General features: G+C 53.6%; 1 protein-coding gene across 1 annotated transcript in view; it reads right to left on the bottom strand.

The window, feature by feature from the left end:
• Window positions 1-27,328, bottom strand: part of LOC144724931 (laminin subunit alpha-5-like) — a 218,783-nt gene that overhangs the window by 165,128 nt on the left and 26,327 nt on the right. Inside the window, 2 exon segments of the mRNA XM_078604249.1 lie at window positions 2,782-2,899; window positions 23,013-23,165. Of these exon segments, the coding sequence (XP_078460375.1) occupies window positions 2,782-2,899; window positions 23,013-23,165 (271 nt within the window).

Here is a 27,328-nt window from a genome sequence, read left to right as displayed (position 1 = left end):
TTCACACTGCACGTAGCCAACCGTGCTAATCGGAGGTAGCGTCCCTCGGTGGCCGTGCGTCGCTCCCGTAGACCTCCGCTGATCTGAGGTCGGTGGACATCCATCGCCAAAGGTTTGAACGGTGCCACAGCTGCCGTGCTGGTTCGTTTAACGAAGACCCTAACCCAACGGTGGAGGTTGGTCGGCCGCACACCGGGCCTTTCCCCTGTGCCACCCAGAAACCAGTCCAGCGAGGGCCGCGTCACCCGCCGACCTCCGTCGCCCCTGGGCGGTGCGAGCGCGGGAACGCCTCGTTCCTTTACACGCGTGGTGAGTCTCACCGCTCAGTGCGAGCGTGGCGCGGTGGCCCGTCCCCTATCAGTGGTGCCGAGCCAGCGATGGAAACTCTTCATTCCATATGGCGGGGACCAGCCCTCTCCGTTTTTCAGACGCTGGTGACTTGACGACAATTACGAGCTATGGAGAAGGGCCACTGCCTGAAACGTCACCAATTCAAGATATTTGTTTTTATCCCTTAATGGTCACAGTGTCATCGACGAATATGCTGAGGAGTGTTTTTGTATATTCTTGGTTCTTTCGGTAAAGTCACGTCGATAGAAATTATTTTTTTATAAATAATAAATTGAAAATAATATTTAAAAAAACCCACGACGTTTCGATCGCGACACAAGCGGTCTTCATCGGGCGTGACTTTACCGAAAGAACCAAGAATAGGAATTCCTGCAGTCAGGAAAGTTTCAAGTCAAAATGTAACCGCCTCTACAAGGAGTGTTTTGATTTTGTTCTATGTGCTTGGGCACCACTGCCAACGTGGCATCACCAAGCAATTTGCTTCATGTGGATGAGGCCACGTGCAAATTACGTCAGAAGTAGATCTATGAATTTCCACGCGTCATCCCCCCGATTATGCTCCTCCAAAATTATTGCATTGTCCGTCAAACTCAACACATTCATCAGCGACTACCCTTGAAAGGAAAAGTAGACACTAGGTGACGTTTTGAGCAACGACCCTCCTTCCTCGCTGATGCTTGCCGTGCTTCTGCACCACTGCAGCAGCAGAAGCAAAAGCGTCACCAAACACATTTGTTGTATATTTTGCCGCCGCACACGTACGACTCATCTCACAAAGGCCACACGGTGGACGGGCGGCCGAGTGGACCTCTTACTGGAATTTCAAACTCGTAACCTTCTCATTACATGCCGATGCAAAGACAAAGATCCCTTGTATAGCCTTGACTGGACTGTTGGGGCAAGTGCTGCTAGCGGGCACTTATGAAGAGTGGGTGGCCAGCACCACGCTCGGCCGCTTTTGTCTCACCGTCACTCACATCCAGATGCGATCACCGGAAACATAAAAACACGTTTCCTTTGGTCTATCGCCGATTAGTTAGCAAACTCTTTGATTCAATTGACTGTGTTGCAGTCACCCATGCTCTTATCAGATACGGCGTTACAAAAAAAACACTAGCAGACATAATCCGTACAACAATCTACTCAGAGGGGACTGATAAACCCGGGTCCCATGAAGAACACCGCAAACAGCTCTGAGATCAAAGGAGGCATCCGATTGAGACACAATCACTGCATCAGCTCTGGGGAGTGTGTTGCTGGCGAAGACAATTGGAGCAATAACGTTCCCTGAACAGAGGGAAAACTCAGCAATGCAAGGGTGGACACGTGACTGGGTCACGCAAAGGTCACAGTGCTGAGCTGCCACCATTGAGAACCGAGGATCGGATCCGGGCAGTGTCCTATGATTAAACTGGGTTTTTTTTTTACATAAAATATGTTGTATTCCACATCCTCCCACGCATCATACATTGCCACATCCTGACGTTCTGGACGGCATTACCAGGGACAACGACGGTATCAGGAACAACAGACTCAGCAGAGCAGGTGGGGGGGAAAAGAGGGATTTTATTTGGGGAAGGTCATTGCCTTTCTGAGCTGAAGTGGACCTGGTTGATGGTCTCAGCCCTGTGGCAATGACGGCAAAAACATTTCCATCAATTATCATTATTCGCTTTTATCATAAAATTTCGTAGAGTCGTCATTGATATTGTTATGATCAGCTTTCTATATTCTTGGTTCTTTCGGTAACGTCACGTAGATAGAAAACTAAAAATCTAAATTAAAAGCAAATAGTCCAAATTATGCTTTCTACTTTACTAAGATTTTATTGATAATTGCGAGTGTAGTTGTATTTTTATGTACGGCGCTTTGAGATTTTACTTCAATATGAAAGGCGCTTTATAACATAGACGTTATTATCATCGCGTTAAATGTGGTTCAATTCCAGCTCTGAGGATTAAAAATATCGGTTTGGCTTTCATGTGACGAATGGACAGGAAGTGCCACCCTCTCCTGCGCATGGACCCAGGGGCCACTTGGAGGGATCTCAGAGGTAACTCTGAGATATATCTGCTTCCGTAGGCCGATATCCACCACAAAGGGTCTGCACTGCTCCAAGAAAGGATCCGAAAAGAGAATCTCGTGAAATGACGGCGATTGGCACGATTGGGATAAAAATAGCTGGAATTTAGCCAAGTGAATTATATGAAGACCAGGCTAATGCCATTAACTCACTCCCATTTGATAGCCATGTGTTAACCACAGGTGGCTGTCTGGTTCCACCTTCATTCATTATTCCCATCTACATTTCTACCAATATCCACCGATTCAAAATTACTTTTATCATCTACAAAGGCGAAGGCATATCATGCATGGTATTTCATATTCATTGGCCGACAACCATTGGGGGATATGGAAATGGACACTCACAAGCGAAGTACTGCCACGGAGCGTACGACTGCCCAAAATCCGTGGAGCGTTCCAGCACCCACAGGTCCGGCCTTGGCGAGTTGGCAAACTTGATGAGCACGTAGGCCACGTGGTAGAGCTGCAACACAGGAGGACAAAGGTGGCAAATATCATCAGCGGGCACCCTCAACGCCGCACTCCATTAACCGGCGAGTCACTCAAGGAGGCCCAACGTACGTGCGCTCTCTTTCTCGTGGCCGTAAAAGAGCGACTGGCAAAACATCGTAAATGGCACTCATCGGGCCTGGCAATCCATTCCGATGGTATTACGGGTTGCTTAATGTGTAGCGTTCGTTAAAAATAGGGTTACACATTTATCGCGTGCAGTTTACTGAGGTTCAGAGGCACGAGAAACAACAGATAAGCGGGGAAAGGCAGCCAGAATTTGGCGGCATGAATTGCCTGAGTTTCCGCGACCTTCAAATCGAGACGTTTGGCCAAACTCCACGAATGAGGAAACCGGAGTACGAGGAAAAAAAAACCTCGCGTGCGAAGGGTGCAACACTCCATCATCCCCCTACAGATGTAAACAGACGGGAGATTAGTCCACTTGCTGTACCGCCATCTCCTGGCATGCCAGGGTATGGTGGCCTCGGCGCTCACGAGAAGGGAGCTTCACGACATTTGTACGGCGATCCGCCAACCCTCGCTGCATCCACAGTGCTGGATTACAGACCACGAGTGAAGCCAACCCAGCCCGAGCTGGCAGTCGAAATTCCACTTCGCCACATTCACGAAAAGGGCAACTCTAGTTTAACACGTAGGCTTTCGTGGCCAATATTATCCATGACGGGTTTTTTTTGGGGTTAGATCACGTAAATAATATAAATGTGTTGTTTTAACCTGTCGCTACTCTCCAACACACCAGGTGTGCTGAAGCAGTAACTAATTGGCACGTTATGTTTAGGTGACAAACGTTACTAATTGGCTGTGTCGGTTGGTGGTGGGTTTAACACCACATTTATATTTAGGCGATCTAACCCCAAAAAAAACCTCTATAAGGGCAACTCCAGTTCAAAACTCGTTCAATCAAAGTTCCTTTTTACATGAACAATCCTTGTGGCTATCTACTGCTGGATGAGGGGCCCCCCTCCAAGCCATGCGGCTCATGGGGATTGTTATTGCTCTCACACTGGTCTGTGTGGGTTGGTGAAGGCGGGGAGCATAGAAGTACAGTAGAACGATGGACGGTGCTGCACTGCACAACTCAGCTGACAACGTAGCCCCCAGGGCAGCTGACAGCACCTGTTGTTACGGTGGCGGTTACCCATCCGAGCGCTATCCAGGCTCAAATCCTGCTTAGCTCCCGGGATGTGCCGGAATTGGGTGCGTTCCAGGTGATTTGGTCACGGGGCGTTTGCAAAAACAATGAAGGTTAAATTGAGATATCGTACAGCAGGCCTCACGGGCATAACGATGGCGACACAGTCTGCAAGTCAGCGAATCTGTTCGATCATTACCTGTGGCGGGATCATCCGGATCGTTTCACATTGATGTCTGTGCATACTCACCGGGGTTTCATTAGTCCCTTCACCTCACTCGGGTCAGTGACTCAGACACATTCTACCACTTCACCCCCTTCTACGTTACGAGAATAAAGACTACCCCATTCACGTGCTCTGCTTCGACTGTGTTTTTTGTATTATATGGCGTAGGACAATCGGTTTCAAAGACAATGCATAGATTATCAGAGCATGTGTGTTTGAATTATTTTTCCACAAGTACGTGTGGTCAATGCAGACTTGACGCCTTGCAAAAAAGGTATCCATTTGGTGTTTGAACATCCTAGCGCCTCTCAAGTTTCAATTGCCAGAAAGGGTAAAAACACATTATTTTCAACGTCTTGAACCTGGCAAAAAATGTCCCAAAGATAGCAGGGATGCACGTATGTCGAACCTCCTTCGTACGTGGCCAACGGCGCTAATCGGAGGTGCAGTGTGTGCGTCCCACCACGGGGGGTGATACTGTGCTGTGTGTCATCTGCTTGACTTTTGTTGCGAGGTTACATGAACAACTGAAGCGTGCCTCTTGTTGAAGGTCGGTCGGCCAAAACATCGTCTCCCGTCTTTGGGAACGATGCGAGGGGCGCCTTCACGACGAAGACCCTCCCGAGATGCATGTCATGTTTAAAAGTTTTCATCGTCGTCGGTCAATCCACTGCTGGATGAGGGCATTCCCCGCCCCCCACTCCCCCACCAAAGCTACTTGTCACAACCCCACGATGTGACTGTAATCATCCACATTGGTGGGTCGCGTTCCATCGATCACTTATTAACTCTGGGGTGTGCTTACAGTCACACGAGCGCCCACACACGCCTCGCTGTGTGTGGGGGTGACACCAGCCAGCACGGCTCGGCAGGCAGCTCCACGCGGCTCAGAGGTCACCGCCGCCTAGCTGTTAACCGCTCAGAGCCTGAGTTTGAATCCAGGTCAGCCGCCTGTGATTAAACTGGGTTCTCACGTGAAGCGGCGAGTGTATGGTCTCGGCCTAAACAGCAGTGAATGCGCAAAATAAACAGCGCATGAAATTTGATTCCGTGCAAAATTTGGCTAAAGTCCACGACAAACATTTCCCTTTGGTGGCAGGGGAGTGGTAAAGTGCAATTGCCTTCTGTGCGAACTTCTTTCGCACCGAACGTAGCCAACCGTCACTCGAAGGGAACTCAGAAGTAGCCCAGTGACATCTGCTTCAGTGGGGCCGTTGTTGAACAAGGAGGTTGTGCACCTCTCTGCGTGAGAGATCCAAGTGAGTTTCAAGTTCAACTTTAATGACATGGCCAATTTTATTTAATCTTGATTTGAAGCTTTCGTGACTGCAGGAATCCATACTCTTTGGTTCTTTCGGTAAAGTCCCATAGGTAGAAACTAAAATGAATCACGACCAAGCATGTTGCTTTCCCATCGCTTGTGTTGCTCCCGAAACGTCGTGATTAAATTGTATTTAGTTTAACCAGGTGAGAACTCAAGAGACGAGTCTCAATTGCAAAGATGAGTGACCCGGCCCGCCAAAAAAAACAGAGTAAATAAAAAATAAGTGGAGTGATCAAACGAACAAGTACTTTGCCCAAATAGGGATCAAAACAGGGAAAGATATTGCAAACAACATTGGCCATCGTGCCCACGCACGCCCGCGATCGACGAGACGGCAGGCTTGGTGGCGCCCACAAAGACCGTGCCCACAAAGCGCAACGCCCGCCCGCCATGCAGAGAGACGCCTGCAGGAGGAGGCAGTACAGCAAGTAGGCTACCGACGGGCCCCTCTATCTGTGTAGTTGCTTCCATTGTGATCGTACTCCCACGATGCACGCGAGTTTCTCCCGTGGCTCGGCTAAAGAGGGCGGTGTAAGGAGAGGCCCCGAAAAGAGGGTGCCACGGGCTCCAGGGACACCGCACGGCTTCTTCGGTCTCTCACCGGCGTGGCGCGACACTTGGCGGCGTGCGGAGTTTCAGCGGAGGAGCATATTTGGGATTATTGCGGTCGAAATGGACCGAGCAATGGCCACTTACGAGCCGTGTTCAAGGTTCGAAGGGGGTTTCTGAAATCGAGATATTTCGGAACGGCGATAACTGGCGCTGTGTCCAAATGCGCACTTGCTATTGACGCCTCTTGTTCTCACACGCACGTGCTTTGTGTGTACGACCGTTAAATACCTCGTTTGCAATATTCCTGAAGGACATCGACATTCTCTGCGATGTTCATGTTTTTGTCTTTCATTTTGTTGTTTTCGCTGCTGTGCTCACGCGCCACTCAACACAGAAGATGGACCTTCGTGTCCACGCACGTGGACGTTGCACTTTAAATCACGCCTGCGATTTAAAGTGTGTCGATCAACGGCAGTGCCGGAATAAAGGTCCGCGGTTCGCTCTTGAAAAACTCACACCAGCAAAACTCCATCTATTCACCCGATGGGAATTTGCTTCATATTGGAGACAATGACTCTACACGTGAGATAGACATGTGGCGGTTCCCACATTCCCTCCGTCATCTCCTCGGACGCTCTCCGCTATCGGCAGAGCTGCCTGTATATCGAGGGCGTGGAACCAAACAGAGAGAAAGCCCTCCACACCGAGCCCTCCACACCGAGCCCATCCTACCGAGCCCTCCCCCCACCGAACCCTCAAATCCGTCGCTCCATTGTACCCCGTGCCGGGCACCAGTGAATGGCGCGCACAACAGGCGGAGAAAAAAAAACCCAACGCTTTAAATCCCGATAAGATCGGTACAGCAACGAAAGTTGCATCCAGCATGAGAGGGAAAACTTGGAACAGCCTCCCCCTTTTGAGTTTGAGCCACCACCACCACCACCATCTCCTCAATCCCCTGCCCCCCCCTCGCCCCCCACTATTAAATCCATCTGATAAGTCCCCTCCCCAGGCCACATGCCGGACCACATTCCGATCCTGAAACAAGCCCTCCTTGAGGAAGGGCAGAAACGTGGAGCCGAGAGGGCGAGCGAGCAGAAGGAGCGGGCGGGTGCAGCGCGTCAACCCCGCAACGCCACGAGGCACACGGTGGGAATCCCGGCTGTGGATCGGAGCGGTGAATCGGAGCGGTGGATCGGAGCGGTGGATTGGAGCGGTGGATCGGAGCGGTGGATCGGAGCGGTGGATCAGAGCGGTGGATCGGAGCGGTGGATCTGAGAGGTGGATCAGAGCGCAGCGCCACTTCAATTCCAGCTGCGTCGCTCGTCCCATCAGACAGCCCCCCCACCGCCCACCCCTACCCAGCCACCCCCCCCCCTTATCAATGAACCACAAAGCATTCCTCCCGACAGGTGACAGCTACTCTGGCAAACAGAGAGACCATTCAGCTCCAGTTAATGCACCAGAATGACCGGTTCCTTTTTTTTTTAAGACGTTGTGGGCAATGGGGGGGGGGCGGCGGAGAGTGATGCGCGAGTGTCTGGAAACTCCGCGGCCGCCACTGCTCAGTGTCTGCGCATACAGTACGCGCAGGTAGCGCCAATAACGCCGTGCCCTCGAAAATTAAATGAACAAAATAATATATCAGACAGGTGACATTTCGGGCCACGGCCCTCCTCCTTCACGGCACATCGAAAGAAGAAGTGGTCCACTGCCACGAAACGTAGACTGTAACTTTCCTTCTTCAGGCAGTTTCTTCTCGCATGGGGCAATGTGTCCGAGCGCTAAACGCCAACGTCTGCCACCCACGAACGGACGAGAGAGTCAGGTCGCACTCCGTTCTCTTCGCGATCGGAGGCGGCGGTCATCGGCGAGCGCGCTCTCGTTGCGCTTCAAGGTGGCTTCGTCGCCGTGCTTGCCGCCCACCCCCCCCCCCCCAACCGCTGCCCACGCTCTGTCCACCCGACATCGGCACGGGAAAAACCCCGCCGACCAAACCCCGCCGGCTAAAACACCGCTCCATCCTCCGGCGCGCCGCGCCAGCGGGGGGCCCCTAACCCCCGCCCCCCCCCGCCGTTGGCACGGCAAGGGGCGCGCGGATTATCCTCCGCGTCCGAGGCCGCTCCGCCTGACGCACGACGCTCCAAAGCGATGCTTTTGCTCAGCCCGCGGCTTAACGTGGCCACGGGCACGGCGCGGCAGCGCCTTCGAGCCGCACGCGATCGCGGAGGGGCGAGCGAGCGAGGGCCGCAGCCGAGACCCCGACCCCCACGCCCCCCGCCGGATGAAGGCCTTTGCCCCCAAGAGCCGCCGCGATCATCTCGCGGGTTTCCATGACGGCCCCCAGTCCGACGGAGCATCTGCTGCGTGAGACAGTTTCATCGCTCCCACCCCAGCGGCGGCCGCTGTTGTCCGCGTGCTCCATTCGCCTCCCTCTGTTGCCGCCACCGCTGCCACCGCCACCGTCGTTTGTCCGCGGGCCACCGGCCACCGTCGCTTGGAGTGGCGTGTCCTAGCTGCGCGATCCCACTGGCTTTTCACGACATGGCAGCTTTGGTAACGAAATGAATATAAATACACTGTCAAAGACAAAAGCAACGATTCCCACCCCCATATAGCCTTGACAAACTGTTGGGGCAAGTGCTGTTAGCGAGCACCTATGAAGGCCGGGACAGCACACGAGGGGGTGGGTGGCCAGCACCACACCCGGCCATGAGGCTGAGTCGTCCTAGGGGAGGCCGAGGACTGGTTTAGATAATCGTCACCGGTGTTCGCCGTGAGCGGGATGCGAACTCGGGACGGCCGGTTTGAAGCGCAGCGTAGCGCTGACCGCTACACTACTTTATGTATACTTTATGTACATACACACATACACGTGGGCCTGTCAATCCATTACTGGATGATGGCCTCTTGACGTCTCGAGCGGGTCATAATCGGAGTCGTTCCACCATACGTCAACACGCTGGGTCAAGGGAGCGCGAGGAGGAAGACCGCACGACCAGCCGCTTGTCGCTGATGTAAGCCGTCGGGAGTCGAACTCGGGTCGCCGAATTGGGTAGCGCAGCACACCAAACCATCGCGTGCCGCTGCACGCCCCGCCGCTCGTTAAAACCCCGGTGTCTCCATTAAAATCAGAGTTGAGATGATACGGCAAATCTTGGAGTGTGGGGCACTGAATTAAGCCCTTGCTGTCCTGTTCCGTCCACCACCGGCTGGCTGCCGTCGACACCAAAGGGCCCCTTGGAACATATCCAGGGTTATTTAGCTTTTGTTTCTGAGGGTTTGAGAAAATTAAGATTTAGAAAAGTAAATATTACGGGCGATAAAAATATGGAATACTAGGTTTTTGAAAAGGCACGGAGTGGGACTGTGATAGCGAGCTTCAACTGTGGTGATTAGAATGCATGGTAATCTCTTGCGTGTCAAGGGCAAGGCTCACTGTAGATATGGAGGGAGAATATTTCACTGAACTCTTTTCCATCGAAGATGTGGGATTGGCCGTGTGGTTCTGAACAAGAACTCACAACTCACCACTGAATCTTCGAAAGCCAATACCCCTTCTTTGCCTGGGTATCAACTCAATAAGCGCCAATCCGACAGGACACTCTTGGGGAAGAGTTTTGAGACTCGGGTGAGGCTTTCCTGGGCAAACAAGGATTATTATTATTGTTGAGACAGACGCTTCTTTACAGTACCTAAAACCATGAAGATGATCCATTGCCGAAAAAGTTACCGAGTGTGTTGACTGTGTTTTTTTGTTTGTTTGTTTTGGCACCAATGCCAACACAGCAACAGAAGCATTACCAAACAATGTGGCGAAAAATCGTGAACGAGACCGGGTCAGGCTTAGGGGCGGGGGGGGGGGCTTGTAACTGGGCCAGCAGCTGCCCAAGATCACACCAGGATGGCCAAAAGCAGCGACTCAAACGGCCTCAGCACTGGCCGCCAAAGGGCGGATTCAACATCTGGCTAAACGCTCGAATTGGCGTTTCAACCTCCGAGAGGGGCTAACAACATTGATTTACACTTGCGATTAACATCCCACACCGCCTCCACCCCCGTAGCAGGGCACGTGAGAAGATGCACCACCACCCGCCCTCGTGTGGTAGGGGCAAATTAGAGGGAGCTCAGAATGAGCTGTGATGATGCCATCTTGCAGGCGGGGTTCGCTTTCAAACTCTGGGGTCACGACATTTCTCGGTCACATCGCGTGACCCAGGTCACACTCACAATCGAGAACTCTATCCAGTGCTCTCTGAGTTGTCACCTGGCTAAAGAAATCGAACTTAAAACTAATTTTGTATTTTACCAGGTAAGGGCCCACTGAGCGATGTAGCTCTTTTTCAGAAGCGACATGGCCCACAAATGAGAGCGCAACAAAGCGGCCTATCACGTGGACAATTATTGCAGCCAAATACTCTGCACGCGTGTGTCTAAATGTGGAGGGGAAAACTCCACACGACCACGAGGAGACATGCAGATTACAAATACGCGGGTGTCTGGAACCCACCACCTCCTGCTTGCCAGGCGAGGTAGTAAACATCTCGCCACCGCGGAGCCCCTAAACGTGTAACTTCACATTCAATTGGAATGCACGGGGTCACTGCAAGTCTCAGAATCAGAATCTTTGCTTAGACAGGAAGAATCCGACGAGCCCGCGGTAAGACGTGAATACGCGAGGCGGTGCGCGGGACTCGCGCTCGGCCAGACGGGGGCCCAGCCGGAGTGGCCATCGCGAGCAGCTCTGCTCCTCTCCCCACCGTCTCACTTTGGTGGGGGACCCCCTTGCCCCCCCCCCATTCCCCAGGGGACCTCTCCATTGCCCCCCAACGTTGGACGCGCGTTCCCAGCAAGAGCAGCAACGTGGGCGGATGACGTCTGAGAATGCCCACCGAGCACGGGGGGGGCGGTGGGGGATGCAATGTCCCCCATGACTCCCCCCCTGCCACCCACCTCTGTCGCCACTTATGTAACCTCACCCGGCCCAATCGCAGTGCAGCTGCGTGTACAGTGCAAAAGGCGAGGGGAGAAAAAAAACGACCCCGCTTCTGAGGGATTTCCAAGACAAAAGTGCCTTTTGGGGACCCGGGGAGCTCGGCTTGGCCTCGCGAGCGCGGACCTGGCCCCGAACGAATTATTTTTTTTCAATTAATCGACATCGCAATCATCCACCCCACCCACCCACCCTCCCCCAACTGCGAAAACTTGGCAGGACCCTCCTGAGCAGGAGTCTCGAGACTCTAGCGAGGCCTTTTGCGTGGGACAACGAGCGCAGCACGCGAATGCGTCCCATCGCGGCGACAACAGCAAATCGATCAGAGCGCGTTCGACGCAACGCATCGGGCCAACGGAGCATACGGGCACTTTGCCTCATCCACTGCTGGATGGAGAGGGGGGGGGTGGTTGTCCATGCTTCAACTGCCGCTGAATGTTCCATTCAGATTACACGAAACTACACACTTTTTAAAATGTATTTTTCCAGGCTCTCGTGAACGCCACTTTCCCACACAGTCTGCACGAATGTATATTTTTTTTGTTTTTAGAAGCGACGTGGCCATCGCAAATGATAGCCCAACAAAGTGGCTTATCACGTGGAAATTTATAGCAGGCAAACACTCTAATTGCACGTCGATTCTAAATGTGGAGGGAAAAGCCGGACGGCCTGGAGAAAAATCCACGCAACGAAGGGGAGAACACGCAAACTCCAAAAATGTCCAGGCGCCATGGTTAGGGATTGAACCCGCGACCTCCTGTAACAGCCAGGCCAGGTAGCTAACAACTGGCCACCGTGGCCGTGAGTCCCGGACCGTGGAGGGCATCGCATCGACCTGCCCACTACGATCTGTTGCAGGAGGCATGTCCGCTTCTCCACTGGGGCATCTCAGGAAAGCTGCAAAGTGGATGGCCGAAGGAGACGTCCCCAGTCATTGTCAGCTTCTCCCGGGTCACACGAAAGATGCAGCAGAAGAAAAACGCCGCTGTGCCGTAACGCCGCTTGCAATTATTCAATTCACTCCAGGTAACCAGAGCTTAAGCCGCAAAATATGTATATACAAAGCGGACGGACGGACGCGAGAGAAAGGTTCAGAGGCGTGCCCTTGAGGCCAGCAATGCCAAGAATGTGAGGGTGGTGAAAGCGAATGTGGCGATAAGAGAGTGAGGTCTAAAAGGGGAGACGCACACTCCAGCACACTCCATACACTCCACACACTCGGCCACGAGTGCGCAAAGACAAAGATCCCCTGTATAGCTTTTCACAGACGGTTGGGGCAAGTGGTGTTAGCGAGCAGCACCTCTGAAGGCCGGAACAACACGCGTGCGCGGTGGGTTGCCAGCACCACGCCCGACCACCTTTGTCTCCCCAGTGGCGATGTTTACACACCGCACCAGGCACTCATTTGTGGCCGAGCCGATCTAGGGGAGGCCCAGGACCGATTTAAATAATCATCGCTGATGCTGGCCGTGAGCGGGAATCGAACTTTGTGGCCGCCGGGTTTGCGGTGCGGCACGTTAACCGCTGCGCCACCGCTCCCTACGGGCGTGCACGTGAACGCACGCACACACACACGCACACACAAAAACACGCACACACACACACGCACACACACACACACTGCACACACACACACACGCACACACACGCACACACGGACACACACACACTCACACAGGTGGCCCGGCACCGCGGTTCTCACCGCCGCCATCGTCGTGTACCAGAAGCCACGTGAGGGCCTCCTCGCACCCACCGAGTTGTGGGGGGGGGGGTCATCTCAACGGACTTCATCGCGATGCTCGGAGCGGGTTGGTGACGGCCCGGGGTGGGCATAGACGTGAGAGCACACTACAGTACAACCCCACCTGGCGTGCCACGCCAGCCACACCAACCCCGCCTGGCGTGCCACGCCGGCCACACCAACCCCACCTGGTGTGCCACGCCGGCCACACCAACCCCACCATCGCCGCTTTCCAGGCAAAACCTTGTTTTCGCTTTTAAGATCCGAGATCGGGCGCCTTCCGGCCGATCTGGTTCATGCCGCATTGCTTTTTTCTAAGCATCGTTGCAAAACGGAGGGGGGGGCCTTCCATTGACTCCTGAAGGGCGGGCGGCATTCCTAGAAAGTAATGAACGTTAACCAGAGCCACTCGCCTTCACAGCGCTTACCGACGCACTGTGTTGGGACACCAGTGAGTTCTCTGGCTTAGTTTCTTTTGTTTTTCTCGCCGCAACTCTTTGATCACGAGTCAATATTAGCACGGGCAAAGCACTGCACAAATGCCGTGCAATCCACGTGTCAATGTCCCATTCTCTCGTATTGCGCGCGGTACGTTGAGGTGCTGAACGCCGCTGCCCGAGGTCTGCTGGCCAGGATGAGAGGGCTTCAGGAGAGAGCTTGCGTGGTGTTGCCGTTTCCTCCACCGAAAGAGCGTCGAGCACAGCGGGTTGCCGAGGTCCATAGTTTGGGATGCATGGCTACAATCGCACCACCATGCCGTGTGTTTTTAATATTCCCACTCGCGATGGAGATGTGCGCATCAGCCTGTTGATTTCCCGACGCGGTCGATGGTTCCACCACCGGTGTCTTCGAGGAATGCCGACGCCAGGCGGTTGCGATGATTGGGTCGGCTGTTGTTTACTCTGGACGTCCGCGTTGTTCCATTCCGCTCGCACAACGGCGTTCTGCCGGAACCGGGGCGAGGTTCTAGATCGTGACAGCAGCGCGATTCCAGATGGGGGATCGGGGACCTGGAGTCGGCGGCGAGGGACAGCGTTGGGTGGGAGATGGTAGCCTCAGCGCAGCCCTCCCGTTACGCGTTTTGATGTCACCTTAAACAAATACTAATACCGTCATCTAGTCACTAATGGACACTGTTAATTCTAATGTACATTAAAGCGGTGCCCTGCTCAATCTGACTCTTCGACAGTGAGATACACTCTATATGTATATATATGCGTGTATATGTAAAGCCTCGGGTCAATCCCCATGCCCGTATGAGTTGCGGCAGATTATGATCTGCAGATTATGATCTGCCGCAACTCATAATTATTTGAGCATGCTTCATCACGTCGGCCAGTGCGGAATGGTGAAGTGGAGAGCACAGCTGTGGGGGGAGACTACGTAAGTACGGTACAACAATGGCGTGTGCTGAACTAACCCTCTGCTGCCCGTGGGTGAGGGATCATCTACAGCAGGGGTGGGGAACCTTTTTTCTGCCAAGGGCCATTTGGATATTTATAACATCATTCGCGGGCCATACAAAATTATCAACTTAAAAATTAGCCTGTTATATTTGGTCAAACATTTAATTAACTCGCCCCTAATGTGATGGCTGGAACTGCTTCTCTTTGGTGAGGCGTGTGATGTTAGCTGGTATTGATGATGTTGCTACTCGCAACTGCTTTTCGAGGTTTGCTCCGAGATGTATTGAATTTCGAGTCCCGCCTGCGGTTGTCTTGGCAGGGCCAGACCAAATTATTTTGCGGGCCTTATACGGCTCGTGGGCCGGATGTTCCCCACCCCTCATCTACGGAGTGGCAGCAGCTACCGGAATTGAGAGCCTCAGGTGCAGTGATGAAACCGGCTCGTGTGCAGGTGCTCGCTGGTGTGTTGTGTCGCGGGATGAGAAATTATTGCAGTGACTTAGGGAGGCCATCATCCATCTTTCACGATTGATCATGGCTATAGAGGATTAATACTTTAAAAACATATATATGTAAACCCAACACCTATGATGCCTCATCGCGGAAGATGGGTAACTCTACAAACAATTAATGGCACTTGTCTGAAAGTTTATTCTAGATTTGAAGTTTTCGAGACTGCAAGAATCCGTACTCTTTGGTTCTTTCCCACCTGATGACGGGCGCTTGTGTTGCGCCCGAAACATCGTGAATTTTTTTTGTTTGTCTGAAAGTGTCTCTGGTCCAGGGTCTCAAGGGACCCGCAGTACAGTACAACGACTGAAGGCGGACGAGCAGCCTCCGGCAATGGGTGGCACCCACGGCAAGAGGAGTGGGATCACCACGCTCGGTGGACACCGCAGTGGTGACAAGTGGTGCAGTGAAGCACCGACAGGGGGTTTGTGGTCGGGCGTGCGAGTGTCCCTCGCCAACCGCCACGTCGCGACGTGGACCATTTGCGAAGACTTTCCCACGCCGGCTCGCACGGCGCACGGCGATTTGCCAGCTGCGCTGCAAGAGGCAACCTTGGGTCCAAGTTATTCTGCGTAACAAGGGTTTGCAGGAGTGGGAAGGATGCACTGGCGAGGTTTAGTGACGTGATCTGCATTGATCGCGATCACCTCCCAAGTATAAAAAAAGGTCTCAGTGTCCACCCTTGCAGGTGGCTCGCAAACCGGCAGTAGAAATCCCATTTTCTTACCACCAAAAGAGTTCTCATTTTATGGATCCCAGAGGACTCGATGGGCTGAGCCAGCCAACATCCGGGATTTGAGCTCGAAAACTTCTGAAATTCACGTAGGTGGCTCTGCAGCATTGCCACCCAACTCAGTCACCACCCAGCCCAATCAGCACCCAGTCAGGTCACCACACAGCCAGGGCATATCAAACTGCAGTAACAATAATAAGAATGATCCTTTGTTTATCCAGCTAAGCTTTACAACTGAGCTTTAAAGGGTTCCGCTTCAGTCGCTTGGGCAATGAAGGCCTTCCCCGTGTCTTGCCAGTCACGGAGGCTGTGAAAAGGGGCAAGGGCGGGGGCGAGGGGGGGCGCGGCGCAACTCAGGACCAGTTCGGATTTCACCTGCCACCGGTGCTAGCCGTGGGTGCGAATCGGGAATGGAGCCCGGCTCGCCGCGTTCAAAGCGCAGTGCGCGCACACCGCCGAGCCGCCGCTATTCGCTCGCGCCACATTACAGCGGTAAGCAATAACGCATCTTGAAAGACTCCCACGGGGTGAAGCAAAGGACGGGCAATTTAATTAGATTCCACGTACATGCGTACCCTTGCACTGCGCGCCGAGGAGGGGGTCGCGGTCACATCGACGTGGTGAGCCACGGTGGCGCTGGCGGTGGCGGCGGCCGACCGCCGCTCACGCACCACCAGCACGTGGGAGGTTTGCGCGACCGAGCGTCTCCCTAACAAGCGCGCGCGCGCACACGAAGCGTCACGGCCACCACGGGTCAGCGAGCACAGGCCTGCCCTGGAGGCATTAGTGGAGGGTGGGGGGCGTGGGGGCATGGGGGGTACCCACAAGAAAGAGTGCCCCCTCCCCCCTGCCCAGGGGTCTCATAAATCGGGGGCACCGATTAGGAGGGATCGCGCGTCACTGAGGCGGAATCGCCCGGCGATCAGACGCCCGGCAGCAGCAGCAGTGCGGCCCCGCCGGCACTGCGCTCTGAACGCCGCCCGGATGATTGCTACCCACGTGTCCTCCTCTGTAATTGCCAGGGCGGCCCTTATGCCTGGAGGGCACGGGAGGGGTGGGGCGTGCCCCGTCTGTCTGGGAAGTGAGAGATTTGTCAGCGACACGCCCCTGGGACCGTCGGGGAGAGGGTGCTGGGGGCGGTGTCGGTGTGGCCGCTCTCGCCGTGAGCCGCGAGAGGCTCCCATTGGAAGCCAGCCGCGTAGCGCGTGATGGCCTCGTGCGTGCGATGTGCGCCAGCGGAGACGCGAAGCTTGTAGTGCGCGGTTATGACCAGATGATGCATCTACAGGTGAAACTAAAATAAACACTTTTTTTTAATTCACCAGGTAAGGCCCACTGAGCTATGGAGCTCTTTTTCAGAAGCGACCTGGCCACAAATGATAGCTTAACGAAGTGGCTTATTGTGGGGAAATGTATAGCAGCCAAACACTCTAAACGCATGATGTTGATTCTAAATGTGGAGGGAAAAACCGGAGGACCTGGAGAAAAACCCACGCGACCACGGAGAGAACAGACAAACTCCTATTCACACGGTTGGCTATCTATGGTGTGAAAGAAGTTCAACATAGTCACAAACAAACTTCAAATATACAGGCGTCAGGATCGGGATCGAACTCACGGCATCCTGTATACCAGGCGGGGTAGTTAACATCTCGCCATAATGGCGCCCCTGCAACTGGCACGTGCGTCTCTGCACTCGCATTCAGCTGGATTGACCGTGAAACTGTTATAGAGGTTTTGTAACTCATTGGCAAAAAAATAATCATCATCGTCGTCGTCGTTATTATTCGCGATCAATCCATGGATGAGTGAATGCCAAATTGTCTCGCTGTACTCGCGAACATTGGAGCAGTACTTTCCTCCACTGTTGGCTCCAAATCACACCTGGAAATTCAACATCCCCATTGTTAAGGGTCAGCCTCCATAAAATGACGACTGGTCACTTACTAAAAAGTGGTACCTATTTGTTTATCCTACTTTGGAGGGATGATTGGGTGAGTTGGCCTCCGACTAGGATTTGAACTTGCAACCTTACGGCCGTGAGACCGGTGCTCTGCCAGCAGCAGAGATAGACATTTACTTTACTTTTGTTAAGTGGCACACAATTCCCAATGTGGCTTTGTCATTTCACAATGACAACAAGCGCTGGCACACAAATGCCTTAACCCCCCACCCGCCCCCCCTCCCCCTCGAGAGAAGAGGTCACGAGGGTCATAGGAAATTCCTCCCAGAAATCAGCCACAAGGATTAAGCTGTCGGCTACACGCACGCTGGCTCACCGGCAGGCCATCCATCCTTCCCAGAGTGAACCTGTTACACGGGGCTTTGCGTAATTGGCTCTTCCTTACAATTTTGCCCCGCGGTTATTTACACGAGGGCCCACAATGTCATATTCTGCGGGTCAGCGGGCGCGGAGTTGTTGGGGCTCTGCCCATTCACAAAAAAAATATCCCCGTGTGTTCGACTAATCATGACGCAGTTGTTCATCTCCCCTCGAGGTCCTGAGCCTGTGGTGGAACATCCACAGAACTATGGCAGGCGGCGCTTTCTCCGAGGTGCAAATAAGGTTTTTTTATTTTCGCAAATAAATGTTTTTGCACACCCCCCCCCCCCCCACCTTGGTGAGAAAATGAACCTTGTCCACCTTAACAAGCTGCTGTTTAGAGAAAAGCCTACCCAGACGGTGCAATCATCCCTAGACGCGTTGACCTTACTTGCGTACGTACGTGTGCCCTCTGCGGTACGTGACTGTTTGATATGGTTTCAATGAAAAAAATGTGGTCGTCATTGCCGGCGTCCGCTCCTGTGGACCCCGCCGCCGACCACGAAAGAACACGGGCGTCTCGTTCCCACGAAACAGCACGGTCCCACGCGATGTTGTTCAGGTCGAGACCTGGCTGAGGTAGTCATGGGTTGAGATGACCCCAACTGGACATTGGACATTTCCTACACGATGTGTGTGTGTGTGTTCGTGTATATTTGTGGGGGGCGGTAGTGTAGCGGTTAGCGCGCTGCGCTACGAACCTGGTGACCCGGGTTCGATTCCCGCTCATGGCCAACATCAGTGACGATTATCTGAACCGGTCCTGGGCCTCTCCTAGGTCGACTCAGCCTCAAATTAGTACCTGGTGCGATGTGTAAACATCGCCACTAGGGAGACAAAGGCGGCCGGGCGTGGTGTTGGCCACCCACCCCTTCGTGTGTTGTACCGACCTTTATAGGTGCTCGCTAACAGCACTTGCCCCTACAGTCTGCTGAGGCTATACGGGGGATCTCTGTCTTTATCTTAGCGTATATTTGTGGGGAGCGGTGGTGCAGCGGTTAGCGAGCTGCGCCGCGAACCCGGTGAGTCGAGTTCGATTCCCGCTCACGGTTAATACCAATGGGGTATATATCTGAATCGGTCCTGGTGCCTCCCCTAGGTAGACTTAGCCTCAAATAAGTGCAGTGTATAAACACATCGCCACAGAGGAGGCAAGGGCGGCCGGGCGTGGTGCTGGCCACCCACCCCCTCGTGTGCCATTCCGGCCTTCATAGGTGCTACTCGCTAACAGCACTTGCCCCAACAGTCCATTACAGGCTATACGGGGGATTTTTGTCTTTGTCTTATATCAGCCTTTCTCTATTCACCCTGCTGTATGAATACCCCCCATCCCCCCCCCCCCCCACTCTAAAGCCGTGGACAATTCTCATGGACTGGCGATGACACAATTCAACTTGCACCTGCCCACAAGATGCACATTTAAAACATATGCACTCTGTTATATTCCACTCTGTAGATAAATGAACTGTGGTTTACCTACAGAAACACTTTTTAAAAATACTCTAAACGCACGTTTCCAAATGTGGAGGGAAAAAAACCGGAGGATCCTGAGAAAGATCCACGCAACCACAGGGAGAACACGCAAACTCCAAATATAGAGGTGTTGGGGTCGGGATCGAAACCCACGACCTCCTGTTTACCAGGAGAGGTCGTTAACATCTCGCCACCACTGAGTCAGGGCTGCCAACATGAGGCATGGAGGCACTTGGACCTTGAAGACATTTAAGACTGATTATATGATTGGTTACCGCTGGGGTTGTATCTTGCAGTCGTGTATGATGTCGGCGTTTAACCATAAACTCTCCTCCACGACAGCGGTGGAGCCAATCAAATCAAGTCATCACGTCGAGGGGCAAATACGCCAACCGATTTCGTTGTCAACAAAAAAAAACAGGAGGAATGTTTAAAAGCGAGCAGAATTTTGACACATTTGTATATACATGTATTCAACATTCTTCGAATTCAGTGCGAAAGCCTGAGAGAGCCTTAACCAGAGCGGGCCCCCGAAGAGAATTCCTCAAATAGTGGGAGAAACGTCCCCGAGCCAGCCTGCATGACCGCCTGCTTTTTTAACCGTCGCATCTTCACCAAACTCCACGTGCCTGGGTTAACAGCGGGTCACTCCGCAATGCCTAGCCGAGGGAAGGGCCGTATTCAACTAAAAACTGCTTACAGTAAAACCCTGGATTGCGAGTAACTTGGTCTGCGAGTGTTTTGCAGGACCAGCAATTTTTTAATATAAATATTAATTTGATAAACGAGCGAGGGATCTTGCAATACGAGTAGTACGTGTATACGCTTTGTCTGCCGAGCGTCACGTGATCACAACTGATATACGAGTGCTTTGATATACGAGTGCTTTGGATTACAAACACGTTTCCGGAACGAATTATGCTCGCAATCCAAGGTTTTACTGTACATTGTTTTTACGAGGCAAATTATTTTTTGCGGCTAGACATTTCGCACGCGATAAGCCACTTTGTTGAGCTATCATCTGTTGCCAGGTCGGTTCTGAGAAATAAGTTAACACCTCTGTGGGTTTTGCATGGTAGGAATGGGATGGTTTAGTTTCATTTGTACTTTTTTGGCCGATTTCTTTGACTTTCTTGTACTTTGCACTCCGATTGTGTTTCTGTCCTGTTTATTGTTGTAACGTTCTTACCCGCACCGATTGGACACGTGTGAAAAAGAGCTTTATAGCTCATCGGATTCTTGCAGCATAAATATTCCGATTCTGATTCTGACCTGGCGACAAGTGACCGCTTGACAAAGTGGCTCATCGTGTGGAAAAATCATCCAAACGCACGAATTAAACTGCTGAAGCAAGAGAGCTGACACAATGTCTGCCGGAGAGAAACGTCGGCTTTTGTAGAAACAGTTTTCATTTACCGTGCACAACTGCTCGGACAAACCCCCCCCCCACCCCCCAAAAAGAAATCCATCAATCTGAGGGATGCATCCGTTGAGCAATAAAAGCACGTGTTTGGGGTTACGTTCACTGGCAGACGATGCAGAATTCCACTCCGGGACGCTGAGACTTCACCCCCCCCCCGGTACGACCGCCACTAGCTGCGCTGGAGTGGCGCCGGCAGATGCAAGCGAGGGGGCAAGACGTGACGTCGTGAGCGGAAAGATGTACATCGATGCGGCTCTTCCGTACTGCAAGGGCCGACGCGTGCACACGACGATGGACGTGGAGGCTTAGTGCCGGGGCAGGTTCCTTTTTATTTCTCAAACTCCAACTCGAAACGACGAGTGACTCGGCTCCACGTACCGGCACGCAAGGAGCGTCCCACTCCGTAGGCATCTCGGTGCACATTGAGATGTGGAAGCATCTACGAGATGGGCAAAGCCTCAGTGCTTACACTGCTTGCACCTAGGGATGCAATCAATTACACCCCAATGCGAATTTTTAATAGCGGGGGGGCGGGGGGCAGGGAGGGAAGACTTCTCTAAGACCCCGACCTGACACCCTGTGCCACAAAGGCACACCCGTTGAAATGTATTTTGTTTAACATCAAAGGTAAGGCTGGATTTGATAAACCCTTACTCCACACCCCCTCCTCTCCCGCCATCGTCCCCCCCAGGAAATTCCACTAATTGTCAGGGTGCAAGATTGCGCGGTTCCATTGAAGAATATTTTCTGTATACTGCGATGATTGATCGTGCCTCTGTAATGGCCACAGGGGACATGGGGGGGTGGTTGATAAAAACTCGTTGCATTTCGCCTAAAACAGCAAGAACGCTCACACGCGCGATCCGATACAGGCGTCGCGTGCTCAGGATATCGATATTAATCGATAAAGCAAAGCGTAATTCCATTTACTGCAGTGTGCAAAACCGTCGCGGCCTCACATTCCAGGCGGGAGCTCAGGCGTAAAACGAGATCCTCGCAGACCTCAGGAGACATTTCTCGGTCGCTGGAGTTAACGGGGGGCGGGGGGGCGGGTGGAGGCCGAGGTTCCGTCGACCCACGCCGCCATGTCCGTCGCCGGCATTGTTTGTAATGCTTCGCCACGCTGGTCAGTGCGTGTCGGTGAAAATTGGGGGAACAAGGACCCCGATTGCGCCGGCGTCGTTCGCGTCACAAAGTCGAAGAATCCATGCGGACGTCTCGCAGAGCGGCGCGAGCCTTTGCGTTCGAGAATGGTCCGCGGACACGGATATCACAGAACTACAACCTACGGTCAATGCAAGCTGATCTATATATTTGTGTTGCCTCTTTAAGCAGCAATGCACCAAAGCTGTGGCAGTTCATTAACCGCAAACCAACCCTCGCTTGTAATACCATCACAACTTGTAAAATTCTAAGATAATTTACATTCTTGCCTTCGTTCTCCCGAGGCCTGCTGCACGTGGCCTAACGTTTAGCAAAATGGGCCGGCAACGTGGCAGCTCGCCGGTTCGATTTGATCTCCCTGGCGCGGCAGTCGCAACGATTGTTTGAATCGAGTTTATCGAATCCCTCGCACGCTGGTGTCCGGCCAGCGGTGCAAACGGGCACTCCGCCGGTGGGTTAAAGCGTGGCTACTCCCACTTCTTCAACAACGGACGTTTTGATTTGAAGCTTTCGTGACTGCAGGAATCCACACTCTTTGGTTCTTTTGGTAAAGTCACGTAGGTATAAAATGAAATAAATCACGGCGTTTCGGGCGCAACACAAGCGTCCGTCATCAGGTGGGAAAGCATAGTCTGCTGCTGAGGCAGACTGTTTTAAAGGTTTGAAATTGGTGTAGCTTTGAGTTATGCTTTCCCACCTGATGATGGACGCTTGTGTTGCGCCCGAAACGTCGCGATTTATTTTCTTTAATATTACGTGAATTTACCGCAAAAACCAAAAAGTACAAGGAACTTTTGTCCAGCGTGGAAAAGTAGGCCGAAACAACACCCTCCTGAAGGGGCCTTCTCTGGAGCGGCCTCCAGTCAGTGGGGGCCCCTCCGCCCGCAGCGGCGCGAGAGCGAGCGAGCAATCGCACGGCTGCACCTCGACCCAATTACCGTACGCGAAGCAGTCGGAGCAAGCCGCGATTCGCGCACACAAAGAACACGCGCGGGACTTCCGCCGGAGCCTCGCCGCGTGCGTCGTGGCTACACCGAGGGGGTCACCGTGGGGTTAGGCTCACCTGGCCAAAGTCGAGCGTGACGTTCACGGCGTTGAACTGGAGCCCCTGCGAGAGCGGCGGACTCTGCCACCAGCGCTCGGTGCCGTCGATGGCGTTCTTGGCGGGGTGCGCCTTTTCGGGCGCGTCCACCCGGCACACGTCGCAAAACTGGCCCTGTGGTACAAAAAAGGCCGCCGGTTAGCGTCTCACAGCCCCCCCCGGCAGCCACGGTGAAGAATCCCGACGCAGCGTCGTCGCGTACGACGGTCAACGGTCCTGTGTGTGTGTGTGTAAACATCGCCACTGGGGATACAAAGGCGGTCGGGCGTGGTGCTGGTCACCCACCCCCTCGTGTGCCATGCTGGCCTTCATTGGTGCTACTCGCTAATGGCACTTGCTCAAACAGTCTGTTGAGGCTATACAGGGGACCGCTGCGTCGTCGCTTCCCCGCTGGGGTTTGTCACCACGCGTAGTTTTACCGATTAAAATAGATTCGTATGATCGGCAATCAATTAACAAATGGACAATTAAAAACTCTCCACCGGTGTGCGACTGTGGTCATGCAGAACAGACCGTGCAATGTATAACGACGCAATGGCCCGATCCACAAATACGAAGGAGACATCACAGCGATGATGCACTCCGCTGGTTCCTGACTCGGTTATCTGACTTGACCACCTGAACGTGAAATTGTAGCCGTAGCTCTGCGTCTACATCGGCCGTACGAAAGGAGAAGAATTCATTCCTAGCTATGTAAATGTGATGCGAATCGTGTGCTAACGTTACGCCGAGGTCAATGTGTGAACAAATGAACACTGTATAAACGAGATAAAACAATACAAACACGAAACAATACAAACCAGACACGAACCAAAAGAGACTCGGGTTCTTCGTTCTAATTGTACAACTCCAGGCAGGGACAATGAATCAAATCACCACCGACATGAGATGAACCCTCACCCGCCTGCTCCATTGTATTGTAAAAAGTAAATCGAACGATGGAGCCTGCCCGTATACATTGGCCCACAAGATAAAGATCCCCCGCGTAGCCTTAACAGACTGTAGGGGCAAGTGGCTGTTAGCGAGCACCTGTGAAGGCCGGCACGGCACACGAACGGGGTGGGTGGGACCAGCACCACGCCCGGCCGCCTTTGTCTCCTCAGTGACGATGTTTACACAGCGCACCAGGTGCTCATTTGAGGCCGAGTCGACCTAGAGGAGGCCCCAACACCGGTTCAGATAATCGTCATCGGGTGTTGGCCGTAAGCGGGAATCGAATTCGGGTCGCCGGGTTCGCAGCGCAGCGAGCAATCCGCCACACGACCCGCTCCCCCACACGCCACGCACCCCACGCGCACACGCTGGCTATCTACTCAGTGCATAAACAGAAAATTGCATCAATTTCCACATGTGGCTCATGTGGCCCTGGGCTTGCGCGAGTTTGTCACTCGGCCAGCGGAGCTGCAAAGCCAAATGACTGCAGCACCACTACACATGTCCCTTTCACGGATTGTCCTTGCTTGTTAGAAAGGGCACCCATGACCCAGTAATGCTCACTCCCTGCTTCTTCCATCAATAATGGAACTGCAGTTGCTACCACTGTAGACAAAACAGATTTCTCAGTCAGCATTGGCCTCGTCAGCAAGACGAGATGTTAACTACCTCGCCTGGTATACAGGAGATTTGTGGGTTCAATCCCGACGCTGACGCTTGTATATTTAGAGTTTGCATGTCTCTCTCGCTCTCCGTAGTCGTGTGGATTTTTCTGCAGGTCCTCCGTTTTTTCCCTTCACATTTAGAAACATACGCTTAGAGTATGTCGCTGCTATACATTTCCACAATATAAATCACTTCGTTGAGCCATCATTTGTGGCCAGGTCGCTTCTAAACTAGAGCTGTGTAGCTCAGTGGGCCTTACCTGGTGAAATAAAAAAGTTTAATAGTTTAGAGTCTAGATCAGGGGTGGCCAACCTGTAACAGACCAAGAGCTAAAAAGTACCCGGGACTTCTGCAAAGAGCCAAGTATATGTATACATATGTAGTGGTGATACGCGCTGGGTGTATACGTCGTGTGCCAGCGCGTATGTACGGGTGTGTGTGTGGTGACGCGCGCTGACGGGGAGGAGCAGGCGTCAGTGCGCGGGTGGGGGTAGTGCTGCTGATTGGCTGTGTGCCGGTGACGCGCTGAGAGGGAGTGATCGGGTGGCAGCGCGGTGTGATTGGTCGGGGAGTGGAAACACGCGCTGGGCGGAAACGGATCGTAGAGATAGCGCGTGGTGATTGGGTAACTGAGGAGCGGTGCCGACGTTGAGGTCCGCATCCGCTCCGTCTCCCGGGAAGAAGAGATATATAAGGTGATGCACAGAGGAGTAGGGGGGCAGAAGTGGAACCATCTAAGAATGAAGACGAAGGTGCAGAGATAGAGCCCGGAGAGGAGAGTAAAGGAGAGTAATGGAGAGTAGAGGAGAGTAAGGTATAGTGTGTAGCCAGAGAGAGAGAACGGTCTACACGAGCTGAGTAATGTATAGTGTGTAGCCAGAGAGAGAGAACGGTCTACACGAGCTGAGTAATGTATAGTGTGTAGCCAGAGAGAGAGAAAGGTCTACACGAGCTGAGCGATGTATAGTGTGTAGCCAGAGAGAGAGAAAGGTCTACACGAGCTGAGCGATGTATAGTGTGTAGCCAGAGAGAGAGAAAGGTCTACACGAGCCGAGTATGCATACGGTGTAGCCAGAGAGAGAGAAAGGTCTACACGAGCCGAGTATGCATACGGTGTAGCCAGAGAGAGATGCAAAGTCTACACGAGGCGAGTGGAGAGTGTAGCAGAGGCGCAGAGTCTACACGAGACGAGAGAAGAGTGTAGCCGAGGCGCGGAGTCTACACGAGGCACAGAGAGCCAGCAGCACAGAATCTAAGAGAGTCGAGAGAAGCGTAGGGCGGAGAGAAGAGGTCACGAGTTGTACCGTTGTATGGTGACCGCATTGTGAAGAAGAGAGGCCACGCGTTGTATCGTTACAAGTCAAGATTTAATAAAAGAAGTGTGTTCCCGTCAAGGAGTTTCCTGCCGTCATTTTCCAATACTTCATCTGGCGTCAGAAGTGAAACGGGCTTCCAAGCATGGAGACAAGGAAGACCCGTAGGACCCACGGGATTGACCGCGAGGAAAACCTGGACGACTCGGGGCCGCTGGTGGCGGGGGGTGAGGAGGAGGACTTGCCCACGCTACAGGATCCGTCGACGGCGCCGGCCGAGCGACCGGGGACCGACGCCGGGCTTCGTGAGGCGCACTCCCGACTGGCGGAGCTGCTGCTCGCCGCCGCGTCCATCTTGGCGGAGATCAGCTCGTCGGGAGGAGCGGGGACGGTGGGGGACATTTTACAAGGTCGCCCCGCAGATTCCCGCCAAAACGAATGGGGGATTCCCGCCATTGCGCCTGGGCCTACTTTTGGCGGGAACGGCGAGCGCCACGTGGTGGTGGGTTCCCAAGCGCGCGCATCGACGTCATCAGCGCGCGAGGGGGTCCGCCATTTTACGTCTGCTGCTGGAGCCGCCATCTTACACACCGACGGAGAGGCGGAGAGGAACCACGAGGCGGATGACTTCATTTTTCAGCAGCGTCTGCCCACGTTGTCAGCCTTCAAGGCGGAAGGCGGAGACTGGGGCCAATTTCAGCGAAGGTTTTTGGCGCATCAAGAGATGTCAGCGTGGTCCGATGCTACGGCGCTGCGGGCGTTGCCCGCCATGCTGGACGACGATGCGCTCGCGGCATTCAGGGCTGCACGGAAGTCGGACCGCTCCACGCTGAAGGATGCGCTGGGTTTGTTGGCCAGGGTCTACGGACCTCCCTCGGCGTGCCGCCATCATTTCTACGCAAGACGGAAAGCGGCCACGGAGACCGCGCTGGCCTATCGCACGGCGTTGCTGGCTCTTGCTGATGCTGCGTTCCCTCGGATGGACGAGGAGGGCCAAGACGCGATGGTTTTGGAGCAGCTGCTTAAGTTGGCGCAGGACCAGGGGGTCCCTATCAACACAGCTGACGAGATTGATATTTCTTCTTTGAGAGTCGCCACGAGTATTCAAGCGCACGAGGCCCTACAACGGAAACAAGGCGTTGGTTGCAACGCTGCTGTCGTCGCAGCCCCGGGTTCGGTGGTCACCGAACCCCAAGTCGTCAGCCCACGAGAGGAGGCGTTCGCCACGGGACGACCGGGGGACTGGAGGCCGGGGGCCCGGTCGCCTCTGCGATCGGGCCGAAAGTCGGAGCAACCAAGATCTACTCCGACCCTCGTCACGTGCTATAACTGCGGCCTCCGGGACCACGTGGCGTCCGGGTGCCG

This window comes from Lampetra planeri, chromosome 22 (genome assembly GCF_965212315.1).
Source record: "Lampetra planeri chromosome 22, kcLamPlan1.2.h2, whole genome shotgun sequence".
Taxonomy (NCBI): domain Eukaryota; kingdom Metazoa; phylum Chordata; class Hyperoartia; order Petromyzontiformes; family Petromyzontidae; genus Lampetra; species Lampetra planeri.
Note: the sequence above shows the minus strand (reverse complement) of the source record. Positions and strands in the feature narration are given on the sequence as shown.